General features: G+C 48.6%; 1 protein-coding gene across 3 annotated transcripts in view; it reads left to right on the plus strand.

Moving 5' to 3' along the window:
- Positions 1-14,986, plus strand: part of LOC140415467 (arf-GAP with SH3 domain, ANK repeat and PH domain-containing protein 2-like) — a 197,478-nt gene that overhangs the window by 156,115 nt on the left and 26,377 nt on the right. For 2 of the 3 annotated variants that reach the window (XM_072501057.1, XM_072501058.1), the window contains 5 exons: positions 742-857; positions 4,547-4,614; positions 4,716-4,823; positions 12,759-13,002; positions 14,044-14,148. In XM_072501057.1, the coding sequence (XP_072357158.1) occupies positions 742-857; positions 4,547-4,614; positions 4,716-4,823; positions 12,759-13,002; positions 14,044-14,148 (641 nt within the window). The remainder of the gene's footprint in view (positions 1-741; positions 858-4,546; positions 4,615-4,715; positions 4,824-12,758; positions 13,003-14,043; positions 14,149-14,986) is intronic. The other variant, XM_072501059.1, reaches the window with a different exon arrangement.

The raw sequence follows: 14,986 nt of genomic DNA on the forward strand, positions 1-14,986 counted from the left end.
TCGCCCTGCTTGATGTGCTCACTTTATCACTGAGTGGGAAATTCTACACCTGATTGGGGCCTTCTCACGGACCAGAAATTTAAATCTTGGTCTGTATGACCCAGTGACTGTGAAATAATGGCTAATATGCTACCAAGTCAGGATGGTGTGGGCTGGGAGAGTAGCCTCGAGCAGGTTGTGTCCCCATGTACCTATTGCCCTTGTCTTGTACTTGACGGAGGTCATGGGTTTGGGAGATGCTGTGTTCACAACTGTGGACCCATTCCATTTATGCAAACCGAGGTTTCAGAGGGTTGCCAACAAGAGAGCTTTACTCCAGAGTCTCCAGGAGTTGATGATTAATTTCCAGGACTATGCAGAGAGAAAAATAATCATTGGGACATTTAAAAAAAAAAAAAACATTTTCTTTGACTCCAGTTATAAAAATATTGGAACAAGGAAAAAAAAATGTTTGACTGAGAGAGAAAATCATCCAATTGCATAACAAACAGTCTATTCACCTTCTGAATGGACCAATGGTACAAGGGTAGTTGGGGGTGTGGTGGCTGAGGGGCAGGTTGTTGCTCTTGGTGACCATAATGAAACCTCTAAATATGTACCTCTAGAATTGGGAACCCTCAATCTACCCAGAATGTAAACTGGATAACTTCCTGGCTGTATTACACTCTGCAATGTGTTTGTTTGTTCGTTCTACATGGCTAATCCCTCCCTGTGTTAAACTGGTTTGTAATATTCTTGCAGAGGTGGCCTGGATTCAAAGACTGTCGAGGGAAACACTCCCCTCCATTACTGCAGCACGTACAACAAAACCGAGAGCCTGAAACTGTTACTGAAGGGAAAAGCCAACATGCAGCTCGGTAAGATAGGAACATGACCTAAGATGCCCTTTAACAGGCATTCCAGTAACCCACCCTAGGATAGGTGGTCCTTTAACAGGCATTCCAGTAACCCAATTTGGGATAGGGGCTGGTTTAGCTCAATTGGCTACCTTTAACATACATTCCAATAACACGAGGCACAGCCTTCGATCATCACACAGCGATTTCACTCTCCCGCTCTCTTTCCTCCTTCAAAACGCCTCTTAAAATTTAGCTGTTCAGCCAAGCTTTCGGACACCTGTCCTACGTGTCCTTATGGGGCTCAGTGTCAGATTTATGCATATCCCAAGGTGCTTCACGGGAGTTTCAGTAAAGGTACTATGCAAATGCACATTGTTGTCTCTGTCCCCACCTCCCCCCTCCTCTGGAGTCTTGGTTTCAAGAGGTTAAGTCCCTCCCGTCCATGATTCCAGGCTTCACAGCTCACTGTGTATTTCTGGTCTATTGGGGTACAATCCGAGTGTGATTCCCATCTTTTTGTTTCCACTGAATTGTGGACGATGGATCCCTTAAATGGTGCAGATTGATTTTTGGGACTTCTGAACCCATTGGCTGAATAATGTTAACATATGTTGTTTGAAAAGAGAAGTTGTGCTGTGTGTAATGCAAACATTGCATTCCATAAATGGACTGTTTATTCATTCTGTCATGTTGAGTCACGAACCCCTGAATGATCTCCTCTTCACCATTTAGCTAGTCACGGCTGGCCTATACCATAACTCCATTTACTTGCCTTGGTTCTATACTCCTTAATACCCTTATCTTACAAAAATCATCAATCTCAGTTTTGAATTTTCCAATTGGCCCCTCCCCCCCAAACCTGAACAGCCTTTTCTTTGGGGGATGGTGGAGGGGGAACAGAGCTCTCGGTTTCAACTCCTCTGTGTGCAGAAATGCTTCCTGACATCACTTCTCATTGGCCTAGCTCTGATTTTATGATTCTGGCCTTTTGTCCTGTTCTGCCTCCCCCACTGGAGAAAATACGTCCTCACTCTAAAATTGCCCCATGTTAAGTCATTTTGATTTAACATCCGTCACCTAATGGGGCGGTTATTTGCGTTTAGCGTCCAGAGATTTATTTTTTAAATTTAAAGTACCCAATTCATTTTGTTTTCCAATTAAGGGGCAATTTAGCGTGGCCAATCCACCTACCCTGTGGATCTTTGGGTTGTGGGGGTGAGACCCACGCAGACACGGGGAGAATGTGCAAACTCCACACGGACATTGATATGGAGCCGGGATCGAACACAGGTCCTCCGTGCCGTGAGGCGGCAGTGCTAACCACTGCGCCACCTGGCTGCCCGCTGGAGTTTTGTTTGAATGTTTCATATTGGGTTTGACGTAGGGTCACGTGATATGATCGGCATTTTGTAATGGCCCCTCCCTCTCGTCAACCTTCCCTCTCACGGCTGACCTCCGTGACCCTGCAGCTCAAAGCTGCTGTCGCTCCAAAGTGCTCTTCCTTCCATCTTCTGAGCTTTCGTTCAGTGTGTGTGTGGGGTGGGGGAGGAGTACGATGTACGGTGAGCAGGTGAGGTGGTGCGTTGGAGGTAGAAAGAGTCAGTATGTTTCTTGTATATTTATTTTATTTTAAGCTATTTCATTTATATATATATATATATATATATAGGAATTTAGCAATGATAGGATTTCAACTCACGGAATATTATGTTTCAATGTAATTTGTTCTTAGGAGAGAGGTCCTACAAAACCTAACTACAGTTTTTACATTAGGTGTAATGAGAAAATCTGATTCACTTAACTTTACTTAAAATTGCACTTCTCAGGAAGGCGTCTACAGCAATATTGTAATGGGCAGCACAATGGTGCAGTGGTTAGCACTGCTGCCTCACAGCTCCAGGGTCCCGGGTTCAATTCCAACCTCGAATGTCTGTCTGTGTGGGGTTTGCACATTCTCCCCGTGTTTGCGTGGGTTTCCTCCGTGTGCTCCGGTTTCCTCCCACAGTCCAAAGATGTGCAGGTATGGTGGATTGGCCATGCTAAATTGCACATAAATGTCCAACAGTTAGGTGGGGTTGGACCTAGGTAAGGCTCTTTCAGAGGATTGGTGCAGGCTCGATGGGACGAATGGCCTCCTTCACTGTAGAGGTTCTATGATTCTCTGTACTTAACATATTGAATTCTGTAATTGTCTTAAACACCTTAATTAGATCAACCCTTTAGCCTTGTTAAAAATGGCCAGGATTTTACAACCCCATCACGGCCTGTCTCCTGCCAGTGGATGCAGCTGGCTATTTAAATTGCCGGTTTCTTCAGTGGGACCGTAACATCCCGCTGGGCGAGAGGGGGCATAAGATCTTGTCCGTGAAACCTGCCCTCGTCCTTTTGTTTAGAATTGTTTTGGTGGATCTGTGTTGCTCCACGGACGAAAGCTCACCACGTTTGCAGTTGTATGTGGAACAAGTAGGCGAGGAGTGGAGTTTGTTGCTAAACAGGGTGGAGATTGAAGATTTAAACAGAGGAAGCTTTTGTTGCCGGGCCAGTAGACTGAGGCAGAAGAACCCTAGATGGGAACAGAGAAAAAGGCCATTCAGCCCTTTGAGTCTGTTCCACCATCCTGTTAGTTTATGGCTGATTTGTCTCTCAACTTTATCATTGTCCTTCTATCCCTCTATGCCCTGACCCAACAAAAATGTACTAATCGGTCTTGAAAGTTTCAAATATCTACGCTCAGTATCACCATGGGATAAAGATTTGAGGGTGAATAAGGTACAGTGTGAGGGAGTGAGGGGGAGGGGAAGGGAGACTATGGGGCAGTGGGATTCACTGGGTAATTTACTCTTGTTATGGGCCAGGGTTATGAGAAACCCAAAGTGTATCATGGAGTTCACCTGACCCACAACTTTTAATAGATTGTGGTAGGGGGAGCACACGGCTCACTCTACAGGTATGGTACAGCAGAAATGGAAAAGTATTTTTTAAAGCAAAACAATGTTTATTCAATGAACTCAAGTTAACCTTTTTAAAACATACAGTGAACATCTCAGCAACCATCAATTCAAATACAACCCCCAAAGACTACAACACTAAGTAATCCTTTAAGCTTTCCTTTTAACATCCATACGACTTAAAAACAAAACCTTTAACAGAAGCACATCAGGTTAAAGTCACTACTGAAAACATTTATAATTCTGAATTCACCAAATGATCAAGAGATAGTCTTTTCATGGCAGAGAGAGATCAACAGTACACCTGCTCTGTCTGGCTTCAGCTCCAACACTGAAAACAAAACTAAAACACACCCTGCAACAAACAGCCTAAAATGAAAGTAAAAAGCCGACAGACAGCCCAGCTCCAGCCACTCTGACATCACTGATAAACACCCAATTCTTAAAGGTACATTTCTTAAACACCCATTTGTTAAAGGTACTCTCACATGACACTCCTTGAAAGAGCGATGTGTCAGAAGGATGACCTTGTACGCTCTAAATGTCTCTTGTCCTCTTATTGATTTCTGTCCTCCTGTGAGAATTGCCTGGTGGCCATACTGAGTGATAAGTTATACTCTGAGCGTTGGGAATCACAAGCGCAGATTGACAGCCTTCACAGTGTGGTATGACCTGTTTCTGATGGTGACCCCGGCACCAGGCCCGGGGACTGGGATTGTGGTTCTTGATTAACACTGGCCCCCTCTTGTCCTGTTGAAGGGAACGTGGCTGGAGAAACCGCCTTGGATATTGCAAAGAAGTTCAACCACGTCCGTTGCGAGGAACTGGTACAGTTTTCTTTCTCCCCCTTTTCACCTTGTATCAATTTCATCCAATTACTGTGGGTCTGAAGCAGATGTTGAACAGTTCCATAAACTCTCGATTACAGCTGGATCAAGCGCAGGCAGGAAAGTTCAATCCTCCAGTCCACGTGGAGTACGAGTGGGTGGTGCAACAAGACTATACTTATGACAGTGAAGAGGACTTGGAGGAAAAGGTAAGGTGCCCTGGTGCTGTGTTCTTCTACTTTTTCCACCCTCTTTTCTCTCACCCACTGGTTAGTCTGTGGAATTCCGACCGAGATCCACTGGCGGAGCCTCAGCTGGAGAGTTTTGACCAAGTATGGGCAGCAGGCCTTCAGGACCCTGGAGGTGGTGCAGTGGAGATTTACTAGAATGGGACCCTGCCAGGGGTTTCAGCTAGGCCGACAGACTGGAGGAGCTGAGATAGTCTCTTTAGAGCCTAGACGGCTAAGAGACGATTTGTTAGAGACATTCAAAGTCGGGAAAGGGGCTTGATAGAGTGAAGAGAGAGTAACTCTTTTCATTTGGAGGAGGATCGGTAAGCAGAGGGCACAGATTTAAGGTGATCAGCAAAAGAACAAGAGTGACCTTCAAAAAAAATGACAGTGAGTAGTTAAAATCGGGAATGCACTGCTGATATGGTGGTGGGAACAGATTCAATAGTAACTTTTCCAAACATTTGCAGGAGTATAGGGAAAGAATAGGGGAGTGGCACAAAGAGGCTTGATGGGTTGAATGGCTTCCTCCTATGATGTTTTATTCTATGATGCTCTCTGACTGTATATTAGGAAAGAGAAAACTCCTCTGTGGGTCGGAGTTGGACAATGTGCTGAACCATGTGCAGCTGACAAGGAAGTTCCAGATTTGGTTTCCCTTGTAATAGAAACAGAAAATGCTGGAAAATCTCATCAGGTCCAGCAGCATCTGTGGAGATAGAAACTGAGTTAACATCTCAAGGCTGATATGACTCTTCATCAGGACAGGGCAGATGTGCCCTTGTCCTGACTTCTCAACGCTCAAGGTGCGACAATTGACCTGGGTGTAGAAATACAAGCAATTTGTGAATAAATCATTCCGAGGGTGCGATTTAACTAAATGGGAACAAAATCCCACAGCGAGCGCGTGTTTAGCTACATGTTTCCTGGCTCTCGCAGCGAGAAACGCGACTTGCGTTTGATAAGGGACCTCAAGGGGGAATGTGCAGCCGAGGCCATACACAGCCCCATTGTGTGCACTCAGGTGCTCTACTCACTGATATCCGAGGCCACCAAGTGACACCCCCACACCCACGCAGGGCCCTCCAGCTTGGCACCATCAACCTGGCAGTGTCCCTGCCAGATGACCGTGCCACCTGGGTGTCAGCCTGGCAGGGATGCTGCAAGGTTGGCAGTGCCAGGGTACCCATGTGCCACCCTGCTCAAAGGGCATGCACCTGGGGGCCTCAAATCCCCTGGGAAACCCCACAAGTGCCATTCCATCTGGTTCCGTTTGTGCAGACCTTTTTTTTTCAAAAAATATACTTTATTCATAAAATCTATCATAAACAGTACAGAACATTTCGAATTGTCTTGACTGTACATTTCCATCAGAGTTACACATTCCCTTGACTTTTTTCCATTCAATTTTGATAACATTACACACATATCGCTCTTTACGTTTCAATTCCTTCTTAAATATTTACATTGTCATGTTACTTTTGTACCTTGGAGTGTTAATGACCCAGACCGAGGGGGGTTTACACTGTTACCCGCCCCTCGGTGTACATTTGCTGGAAAGACCTTACACAGTGGCCTTTCGCCATTGCGCCTTGGCGGCAGCTGCCCCAAGCTTGAGTGTGTCCCTCAGCACGTAGTCCTGGACCTTGGAATGTGCCAGTCTGCAACACTCAGTCGAGGACAATTCTTTGCACTGGAAGATCAGCAAGTTCCGGGCAGACCAAAGAGCATCTTTCACCGAGTTGATGACCTTCCAGCAGCAGTTGATATTTGTCTCGGTGTGTGTCCCTGGAAACAGTCCGTAGAGCACAGAGTCCTGTGTCACAGAGCTGTTCGGGATGAACCTTGACAAATACCACTGCATCTCTCTCCAGACCTTCTTTGCAAAGGCACATTCCACAAGGAGGTGTGTGACCGTCTCATTTCCCCCACAGCCACTCCGAGGGCAGCGTGCAATGGCGCTGAGCCTTCGGGTGTACATGAAGAATCTGACAGGGAGGGCCCTTCTCACCACCAGCCAAGCTAGGTCTTGGTGCTTGTTTGTAAGTTCTGGTGATGAGGCGTTCTACCAGATGACACTGACAGTCTGCTCAGGGAACCTTCCAATTTTATTTTTTTTCCCAAACAAATATACTTTATTCATAAAATTTATCATAAGCATTACAGAAACATTTCAAATTGTCTTGACTGTACATTTCCGGCAGAGCCACACATTGCCTTGACTTTCTTCCATTCAATTTTGATATATACATATCAGTCTTTACGTTTCAATTCCTTCTTAAACATTTACATTGTCATGTTACTTTTGTACCTTGGAGTGTTAATGACCCAGACCGAGGGGGGTTTACACTGTTACCCGCCCCTCGGTGTACATTTGCTGGTAAGACCTTACACAGTGGTCTTTCCCCATTGCGCCTTGGCGGCAGCTTCCCCAAGCTTGAGTGCGTCCCTCAGCACGTTGTCCTGGACCTTGGAATGTGCCAGTCTGCAACACCGGTCGAGGACAATTCTTTGCACTGGAAGATCAGCAAGTTTCGGGCAGACCAAAGAGCGTCTTTCACCGAGTTGATGACCTTCCAGCAGCAGTTGATATTTGTCTCGGTGTGTGTCCCTGGAAACAGTCCGTAGAGCACAGAGTCCTGTGTCACAGAGCTGCTCGGGATAAACCTTGACAAATACCACTGCATCTCTCTCCAGACCTTCTTTGCAAAGGCACATTCCACAAGGTGGTGTGTGACCGTCTCATTTCCCCCACAGCCACTCCGAGGGCAGCGTGCAACAGCGCTGAGCCTTCGGGTGTGCATGAAGAATCTGACAGGGAGGGCCCTTGTCACCACCAGCCAAGCTAGGTCTTGGTGCTTGTTTGAAAGTTCTGGTGATGAGGCGTTCTGCCAGATGACTCTGGCAGTCTGCTCAGGGAACCATCCAGCGTCCTCCACGGTCTCCTTTTCCCTGAGGGCCTCGAGGACATTACGTGCTGACCACTGCTTCATTGCCTTGTGGTCAAAGGTGTTTTTCTTCAAAAACTTTTCCACGAAGGACAGGTGGTACGGCACGGTCCAACTACTTGGAGCGTTCCGCGGCAATGAGGCCAGGCCCACCCTTCGTAACACCGGGGACAGGTAGAACCTCAGTATGTAGTGACACTTGGTGTTTGCATACTGGGGGTCCACGTACAGCTTGATGCAGCTGGACACAAAGTTGGCCAACAGGATGAGGGAGGCGTTGGGTACATTCCGCCCTCCCTTCTCCAGAGGTTTGTACATGGTGTCCCTTCGGACACGGTCCATCTTGGATCTCCAGATGAATTTGAAAATGGCTCGGGTGACTGCTGCGGCGTAGGGTCGGGTTATGGGCCAGACCTTCGCCACGTGCAGTAGCACCGAGAGTACCTCACACCTGATGACCAGGGTTTTGCCCGCAATGGAGAGGGAGCGTTGCTCCCACCAGCCCAGTTTCTGCCTTGCCTTTGCTAAGCGCTCCTCCCAGGTTTTGGTGCACACCCCAGCAGCTCCGAACCATATCCCCAGCACCTTCAGGTAATCTGACCTGACAGTGAAGGGGACAAAGGACCAGTCGGCCCAGTTCCCAAAGAACATGGCCTCGCTCTTGCCCCGGTTTACCTTGGCTCCCGAGGCCAGTTCAAACTGGTCGCAGGTGGTCAAGAGCCTGCGCACAGACGCAGGATCCGAGCAGAAGACGGCAACGTCGTCCATGTAGAGGGAGGCCTTGACTTGCACGCCTCCACTGCCTGGGATCGTCACTCCCCTTATACCCGGATCCTTCCTGATGGACTCGGCAAAAGGTTCTATGCAGCACACAAAAAGGGCAGAGGAGAGAGGGCAGCCCTGCCTGACTCCAGATTTGATCTGGATCTTTTCTGATTCCCACCCATTGATTGAGACTGCGCTATAGATGTTTGTGTAGAGCAGTTTGATCCAATTGCGAATTCCCTCCCCAAGCCCCATTTTGGAGAGCACATCCATCATGTAGGTGTGCGATATTCTGTCAAAAGCCTTCTCTTGGTCAAGGCTGATGAGGCAAGTGTCCACCCTCCTGTCCTGCACGTAGGCGATCGTATCCCTGAGTAGCGCGAGGCTATCAGAGATCTTCCTGCCGGATACAGCACAGGTTTGGTCAGGGTGGATCACCGACTCCAGAGCAGACCTGACCCGATTGGCGATGACCTTGGCTAGGATTTTGTAATCCACATTCAACAGTGAAGTGGGTCGCCAATTCGAATTTTTTCCCTTTCCCCCTTCTGCTTGTAGATGAGGGTAATGCTGCCTTTTCTCATGGACTCTGACATGCTGCCTTCCAGAAGCATACTCTCGTACACTTCCAGCAGGTCTGGGCCCATCCAGTCCCACAGAGCCGAATACAACTCAACCGGTAAGCCGTCGCTTCCGGGAGTTTTACTCGTCTCGAAGGACTTGGTGGCCTTTGTCAACTCGTCCAGAGTTAGTGGTTTGTCCAGGTTTTCCAGCTCGCTGTCGCGTATGACCTCCGTGATAGTCGACAGGAAGGTCTGGGAAACCGTGCTATCTGTTGGCTTCAGGTCATACAGTCCGGCATAAAAGGATTGGCTGATCCTCAGGATGTCAGACTGCGATGACTTTACAATGACCAGTACTAAATGGCGCTCACCCAAAGTCTTTGAGGCAAAGGAGATTGATCCCACGCCTCGGATGCCTTGGGAAACTGCACATTAAAGTGAGACTAGTTGTCTCGCTCTAAATGCAGATTTGCTAAACAGTGATCCCACACACAATGGATGGAATTTACATCGCAACATCATGCGAGATCGCGAGCCAGGTAGATCCTGGGAGCGGAGACTCGGAGCTTTTATCGACCATGCTGCGCAGGGGCGAGCTGCATTTTGGGCACAGCGTAGCCATTAAATTGCGCCTCTAATGATGGATTGAGAGGGCTGCACTGTCAGGTGCTGTCTTCCAGAGGAGATATTCCATTAATGCCCCATCTGCCCTACATTATTGGCCATAAATTGTCTCAGGACATCTTGATATTGTAAAAAGATGCGATGTAAATGTAAATCTTTCTTACAGGCCTTTGGGAAGAATGCAGCATTTCTCAACTTTATTTGGTTGCAGCCTTTCCAATTTAAGCTTTGGTTCAAATGAGCAGGTGCTGCCCTCGTGTGGCAAGTTACTGTCACAGTTCAATTTCAGGTGACAGGTTTGAGATAGTGTCGAAGGAATGAATGATTTTATTTATTTTTTTATTTTTTTTATTCTCCTTTTTCACATTTTCTCCCACCTTTACACCCATCAACAATAAACTATAATCAGCAAGATATGTCAGCCCCCATAATAACAACGATCCCATCCGCCCACCAACCCCCAAACCTCAACCCGCATGTTTACATAAACAAATGGCAAAAAGGAATCAGGGATTACCCGTAGTCACCCTTAATCTTACACAGATCTCCCCCCCCCCCCCCACCCCCTCAACCAACGCCATCCCACCTCTGAGAGAGTACCGTATATGATACCCCAGAGTTGTAACCCCCCCCCCCCCCCCTCCTCCCAAGTCTCCAGCTCCTCCCATCCACTGCCTCTTGTAAAACTCCTCCTCCCAACCTCGGTTCCCTCCCCCCAACTTTCCACCCCGGCTAGACCACTCGGACCCTGTTCTGCCAGGCTCCGTTGGCCGCAGCCCCTCCCCCCACCTCACTCCCGTTCACTGGCCGGCTTAAACCGGCCAGCGTGGAGGGCCCCGCCCGGGTCCCTTTCCCCCTTGCCCGGCCCTAGGAAAGCCCAAAGATCCCCTTTTAGCACACACACCCCGCATATCCACCTACACCCCAAAGAACCCTCATTTCGAGTGAGAGTCCCGTCCCTTCCCTTGTCCAAATATATACAACATTGGCTCCTTTAGCCTCTACACCCACGCGCAGTGATATAAAAAGGAAGAAAATACAGTCATGAGGTTACATCGGCACATGGCCATTCCTCAATTTGTCAGTTCTGCCACAGTCCTTCTGCTTTCACAAACTCCTCCGCTGCTTCCGCCGTTCCAAAATAAAAGTCCCTGAGCTTATAAGTCACCCTCAGCTTCGCTGGATATACAATGCCGCACTGCACCTTGCTAATGTACAGTGCCCTCTTCACCCGGTTGAAGGCAGCCCGCCTCCTCGCCAGCTCCACCGTAAAGTCCTGGTATACACGTACACCAGCTCCAGCCCACTGCACCACCCGCTTCTGTTTGGCCCAGCTCAGGACCTTCTCCTTCACACTGTACCTACGGAAGCACAGAGTCACTGCCCTTGGCGGCTCACTCGCCTTTGGTACAGGCCTCCACGACCGATGAGCCCGATCCAGTTCATATCGGGAGGGATCCTCCCCCTCCCCCAATAGTTTTGCCAGCATCGCGGCAAAATACTCAGTCGGCTTCGGTCCTTCAACTCCTTCGGGCAGCCCCACAATCCTCAAATTCTGTCGCCTGGATCTGTTTTCCAGGTCTTCCATTTTTCCTCGCAGATCCTTGTTAGTGTCCACCACCTTCCGCATCTCCTTCCCCATCGAGGCAAGTTGATCACCGTGCTGCAATAACGTCTCCTCCACTTCCTTCAGCGCCTCCCCTTGCTCTTGCACCTCCGCCACTGCGCTCGCCACCACCATCATCACCGGGGAAACCGCCTCCTCCACCAGCGCACTCAAAACCTCCCTCACCTCCTTCCTCACCGTCTCCATGCATTTCGCAATCTGCGCCAACTGCTTTTCGAATTCCGCAGCCATCACCTTAGTTATTTCTTCAGCCGTAAGCACTGCGGCCTCCCCTGGTGCTCCAGCCTCCATTTTCTTTGCTGACCCCGCGGAGACCTTTCCACTCCCCAACGGACGTTCAGCCGCTTTTTTCACGGCCGTTATTTTGGTGTTTTTTGACATCCTTCTTCTCTGTGCGCTGTCTCCCGACTTTTACTGCCGTCGCTGGCCCTAGGACCGGGCGTTACTCCCCGACAATGCCGTTCCCGAACGGGAGCCCTCCAACGCGCGGCTGCCTCCCGCCCGCCGTCCAGATCCCCAATAATGAATGATTTTAATGGTGTGGCTTGTTCCACCAGTTTGTTTCCCTTTTCTATGCTTTCCCTTCCCTTCCAGGTTATTATAATCTAGGTATTGTCCAGAATTGGAAAATACCTTTTGCAATAATTGATGAGGGATTCTAAGAATGAAAATGTCTTGGAAGCGGTTTGCGGTTGTGATGATGGTATTGGGCAATTGTAGGGATTTCTGAATGACTTTAATGGGCTATAATCATGGCTTTCCTCTCTTGTATATCGAATGTGCGCATTAAAGGATCCACCTTAGCTGAGACCTGTGGGCTACGCATAGACTAGAGTTGAACTGTGACCTTTCTGGCCTGCAGGAACCCTGGTGTAGTATTGAACCAAAGTGTGCTGAAATATTGGGAACTGATGGGGGCGGGGGAAAGGGATGGCAAAGTTGATATTAGGATACATAAAAGTCCACTTCACCCTGTGGTCAGTGTCTTAACTGAGCCAGGTTTGTGGGTTCAAATCCTATTCCAGGATGAGCATTATAACATAGGCTTCAGTGTTGTACTGAGGGAGCACTGCACTTCAGAGGCGCCATTTTTCACACCTGACTTTATTCAATGCATTGACTACTTCATAGTAGTCACTCCCCTCTCAACTAACAGTACAAACTGTTCCTATGTTCCGTTGCTGTTTGCGGAATCTTCCTGATTGATCTCAAATTGACAATTATTACACCTTGAACAGAAATATAAACCTTGCGTGCAAAGCAGTTTGAGATGCAACGGTGTATGAATACGAGTCTGTCTCTGAGCTCAGGCTGTTTGCCATTAATCACTGTGATCACTGCACTCACCATAGTTTCTGTACCTCTTTTTTGCTCTCTCCCCTTTCAGGTGAGTCCTTTACAAAAGTCATTCAAGTCCATTGGTCAACTCTCTCCTTCAAACGCTTCCTTCTCGTCTTCACCATTTGTGAACAACAGCCCCTCTGGCTCCAAGAAGGAAAGGTGGAGTTTCATCAGCTCCAATATTGTCAATGAGACTTACGGGGCAGTGGTTCTTCCTTCCAAGGTGCCTGCTAATTCTTCACCCAGCAACACCACGCCACCACCACTTCCAGTCAAAACCTTCACCAGGGGTGAGTGCTCAACGGGAATAGTCAGGACTGTTGACTTGGAGGCGGGGAGGATGAAAGCGGGAGGGGAGGGAGGAATTGGATAGGACACCAAGTTTTTTTATCATGGGCACCTGAGTTTCAACTGACCTCCGGCTCCTCTGCCTCCTGACTGCGAGGGAGCCAAAGTGAAATGAGTTTGGCCAGTGAAGGGCATTGCAAAGTGTTTAAAGCACAGAAACTGGCCATTCGTCCAAACAGGTCCATGACTGTGTTAATGCTTTCCGTGAGCCTCTTCCCATCCCTCTGCATCTAACTCAATCCGCAGAACTCAAGGATGGGGTCAAACAGGGGCAGGAGTAGGCCACATGGTCACTCATTATCCATTGGTCTTAGTCAATCAGCTACTTTTCTCACCCTACCCTCATGCCCCTTGATCCCCTTTAACGTCCAAAACTTGTATCCTCTTGGTCTTGAATATACTCAACATATGAGCATCCACAGCCCTCTGGGGCAGAGAATTCCAAAGATTCCCCTTAAGATTCACCTTCTATTTCATTCGCCCTGGTGTACTTATCTAACATCTCCTTGAATACGTTCTTGCTAATCACCACATTTACTCCCTGTGGTACTGAGTTCCACATTCTTTGGGAGAGGAAGTTTCTCCTGATATACTTGTCAGATTTATTAGCAGTTAATGTTTTTTAAAAAAAATTTAGAGTACCCAATTAATTTTTCCCAATTAACGGGCAATTTAATGTGGCCAATCCCCCTACCCTGCACATCTTTGGGTTGTGGGGGTGAAACCCACGCAAACACGGGGAGAATGTGCAAACTCCACACGCACGGGGACCCAGAGCCGGGATCGAACCTGAGACCTCGGCACCGTGAGGCAGCAATGCTAACCACTGTGCCACCGTGCTGCCCCGATTAGCGGTTAATGTTGATAGTATTAGGTTGAAATGTAATTAACATTTGCAGTGGTATAAACACGCAACTCGTGTTTAAGCTTTACAATGTTTGATGTGGAGGATTCATAGAATCACATGGCATTTCTCCCTGTAGCCGGGTCCGTAGATGGACAGAACAAGAGATGTTCCACATCCCTCGGGAATGGTCCTGTACTCCCACCGTCCCCAAGCCATGGGATCACACCTGTCAAAGCTGCAGGTAATCTGGTCCTTTCACTTCAGCCTTTTGCCTTGTGCTAGTCAGGGAAATACCCAGAAGGAAAGAACAGTAAAAATGGGGAAATACGAAAACTGGTCCAAACTGCTTTTTCCTCCTGGGTATCTGCAGGGCCTGTGGAGTGGGTGGAACATTTTTGAACTAATAAAATACTTACTTTTAAGATCTGGAATTGAAGTCTTTCTTCCAATTTACTGTGGTCTTTCTGGGCACTAGCCCAGAGGCTAGGCTGGGCCCACTCCTAGGCCCAGTGCTGAGCCTGGTAGTTAGGCTGGGCCGACTCCTAGGTCCAATGCTGAGCCTGGAAGTTAGGCTGGGCCTGCTCCTAGGCCCCCTGCTGAGCCTGGAAGTTCGGCTGGACCGAATCCTAGGCCCAGTGCTGAGCCAGAAAGTTAGGCTGGGCCTGCTCCTAGGCCCCTTGCTGAGCCTGGAAGTTAGGCTGGGTCCACTCCTTGGCCTGGTGCTGAGTCTGTAAGTTAGGCTGGGCCCTCTCCTTGGCCTGGTACTGAGTCTGTAAGTTAGGCTGGGCCCTCACCTTGGCCCAGTGCTGAGTCTGTAAGTTAGGCTGTACACACTCCTTGGCCCCGTGCTGAGCCTGGTAATTAGGCTGGGCCGACTCCTAAGCCCAGTGCTGAGCCTGGAAGTTAGGCTGGGCCTGCTCCTAGGCCTGGTGCTGAGTCTGTACGTTAGGCTGGGCCCTCTCCTTGGCCTGGTACTGAGTCTGTAAGTTAGGCTGTACACACTCCTTGGACCCGTGCAGAGTCAGTAAGTTAGGCTGGGCCCACTCCTAGGCTCGGTGCTCAGCCCCAAAGTTAGGCAG

The sequence above is a fragment of the Scyliorhinus torazame genome, chromosome 1, assembly GCF_047496885.1.
Source record: "Scyliorhinus torazame isolate Kashiwa2021f chromosome 1, sScyTor2.1, whole genome shotgun sequence".
In the NCBI taxonomy this organism is placed as follows: Eukaryota; Metazoa; Chordata; class Chondrichthyes; order Carcharhiniformes; family Scyliorhinidae; genus Scyliorhinus; species Scyliorhinus torazame.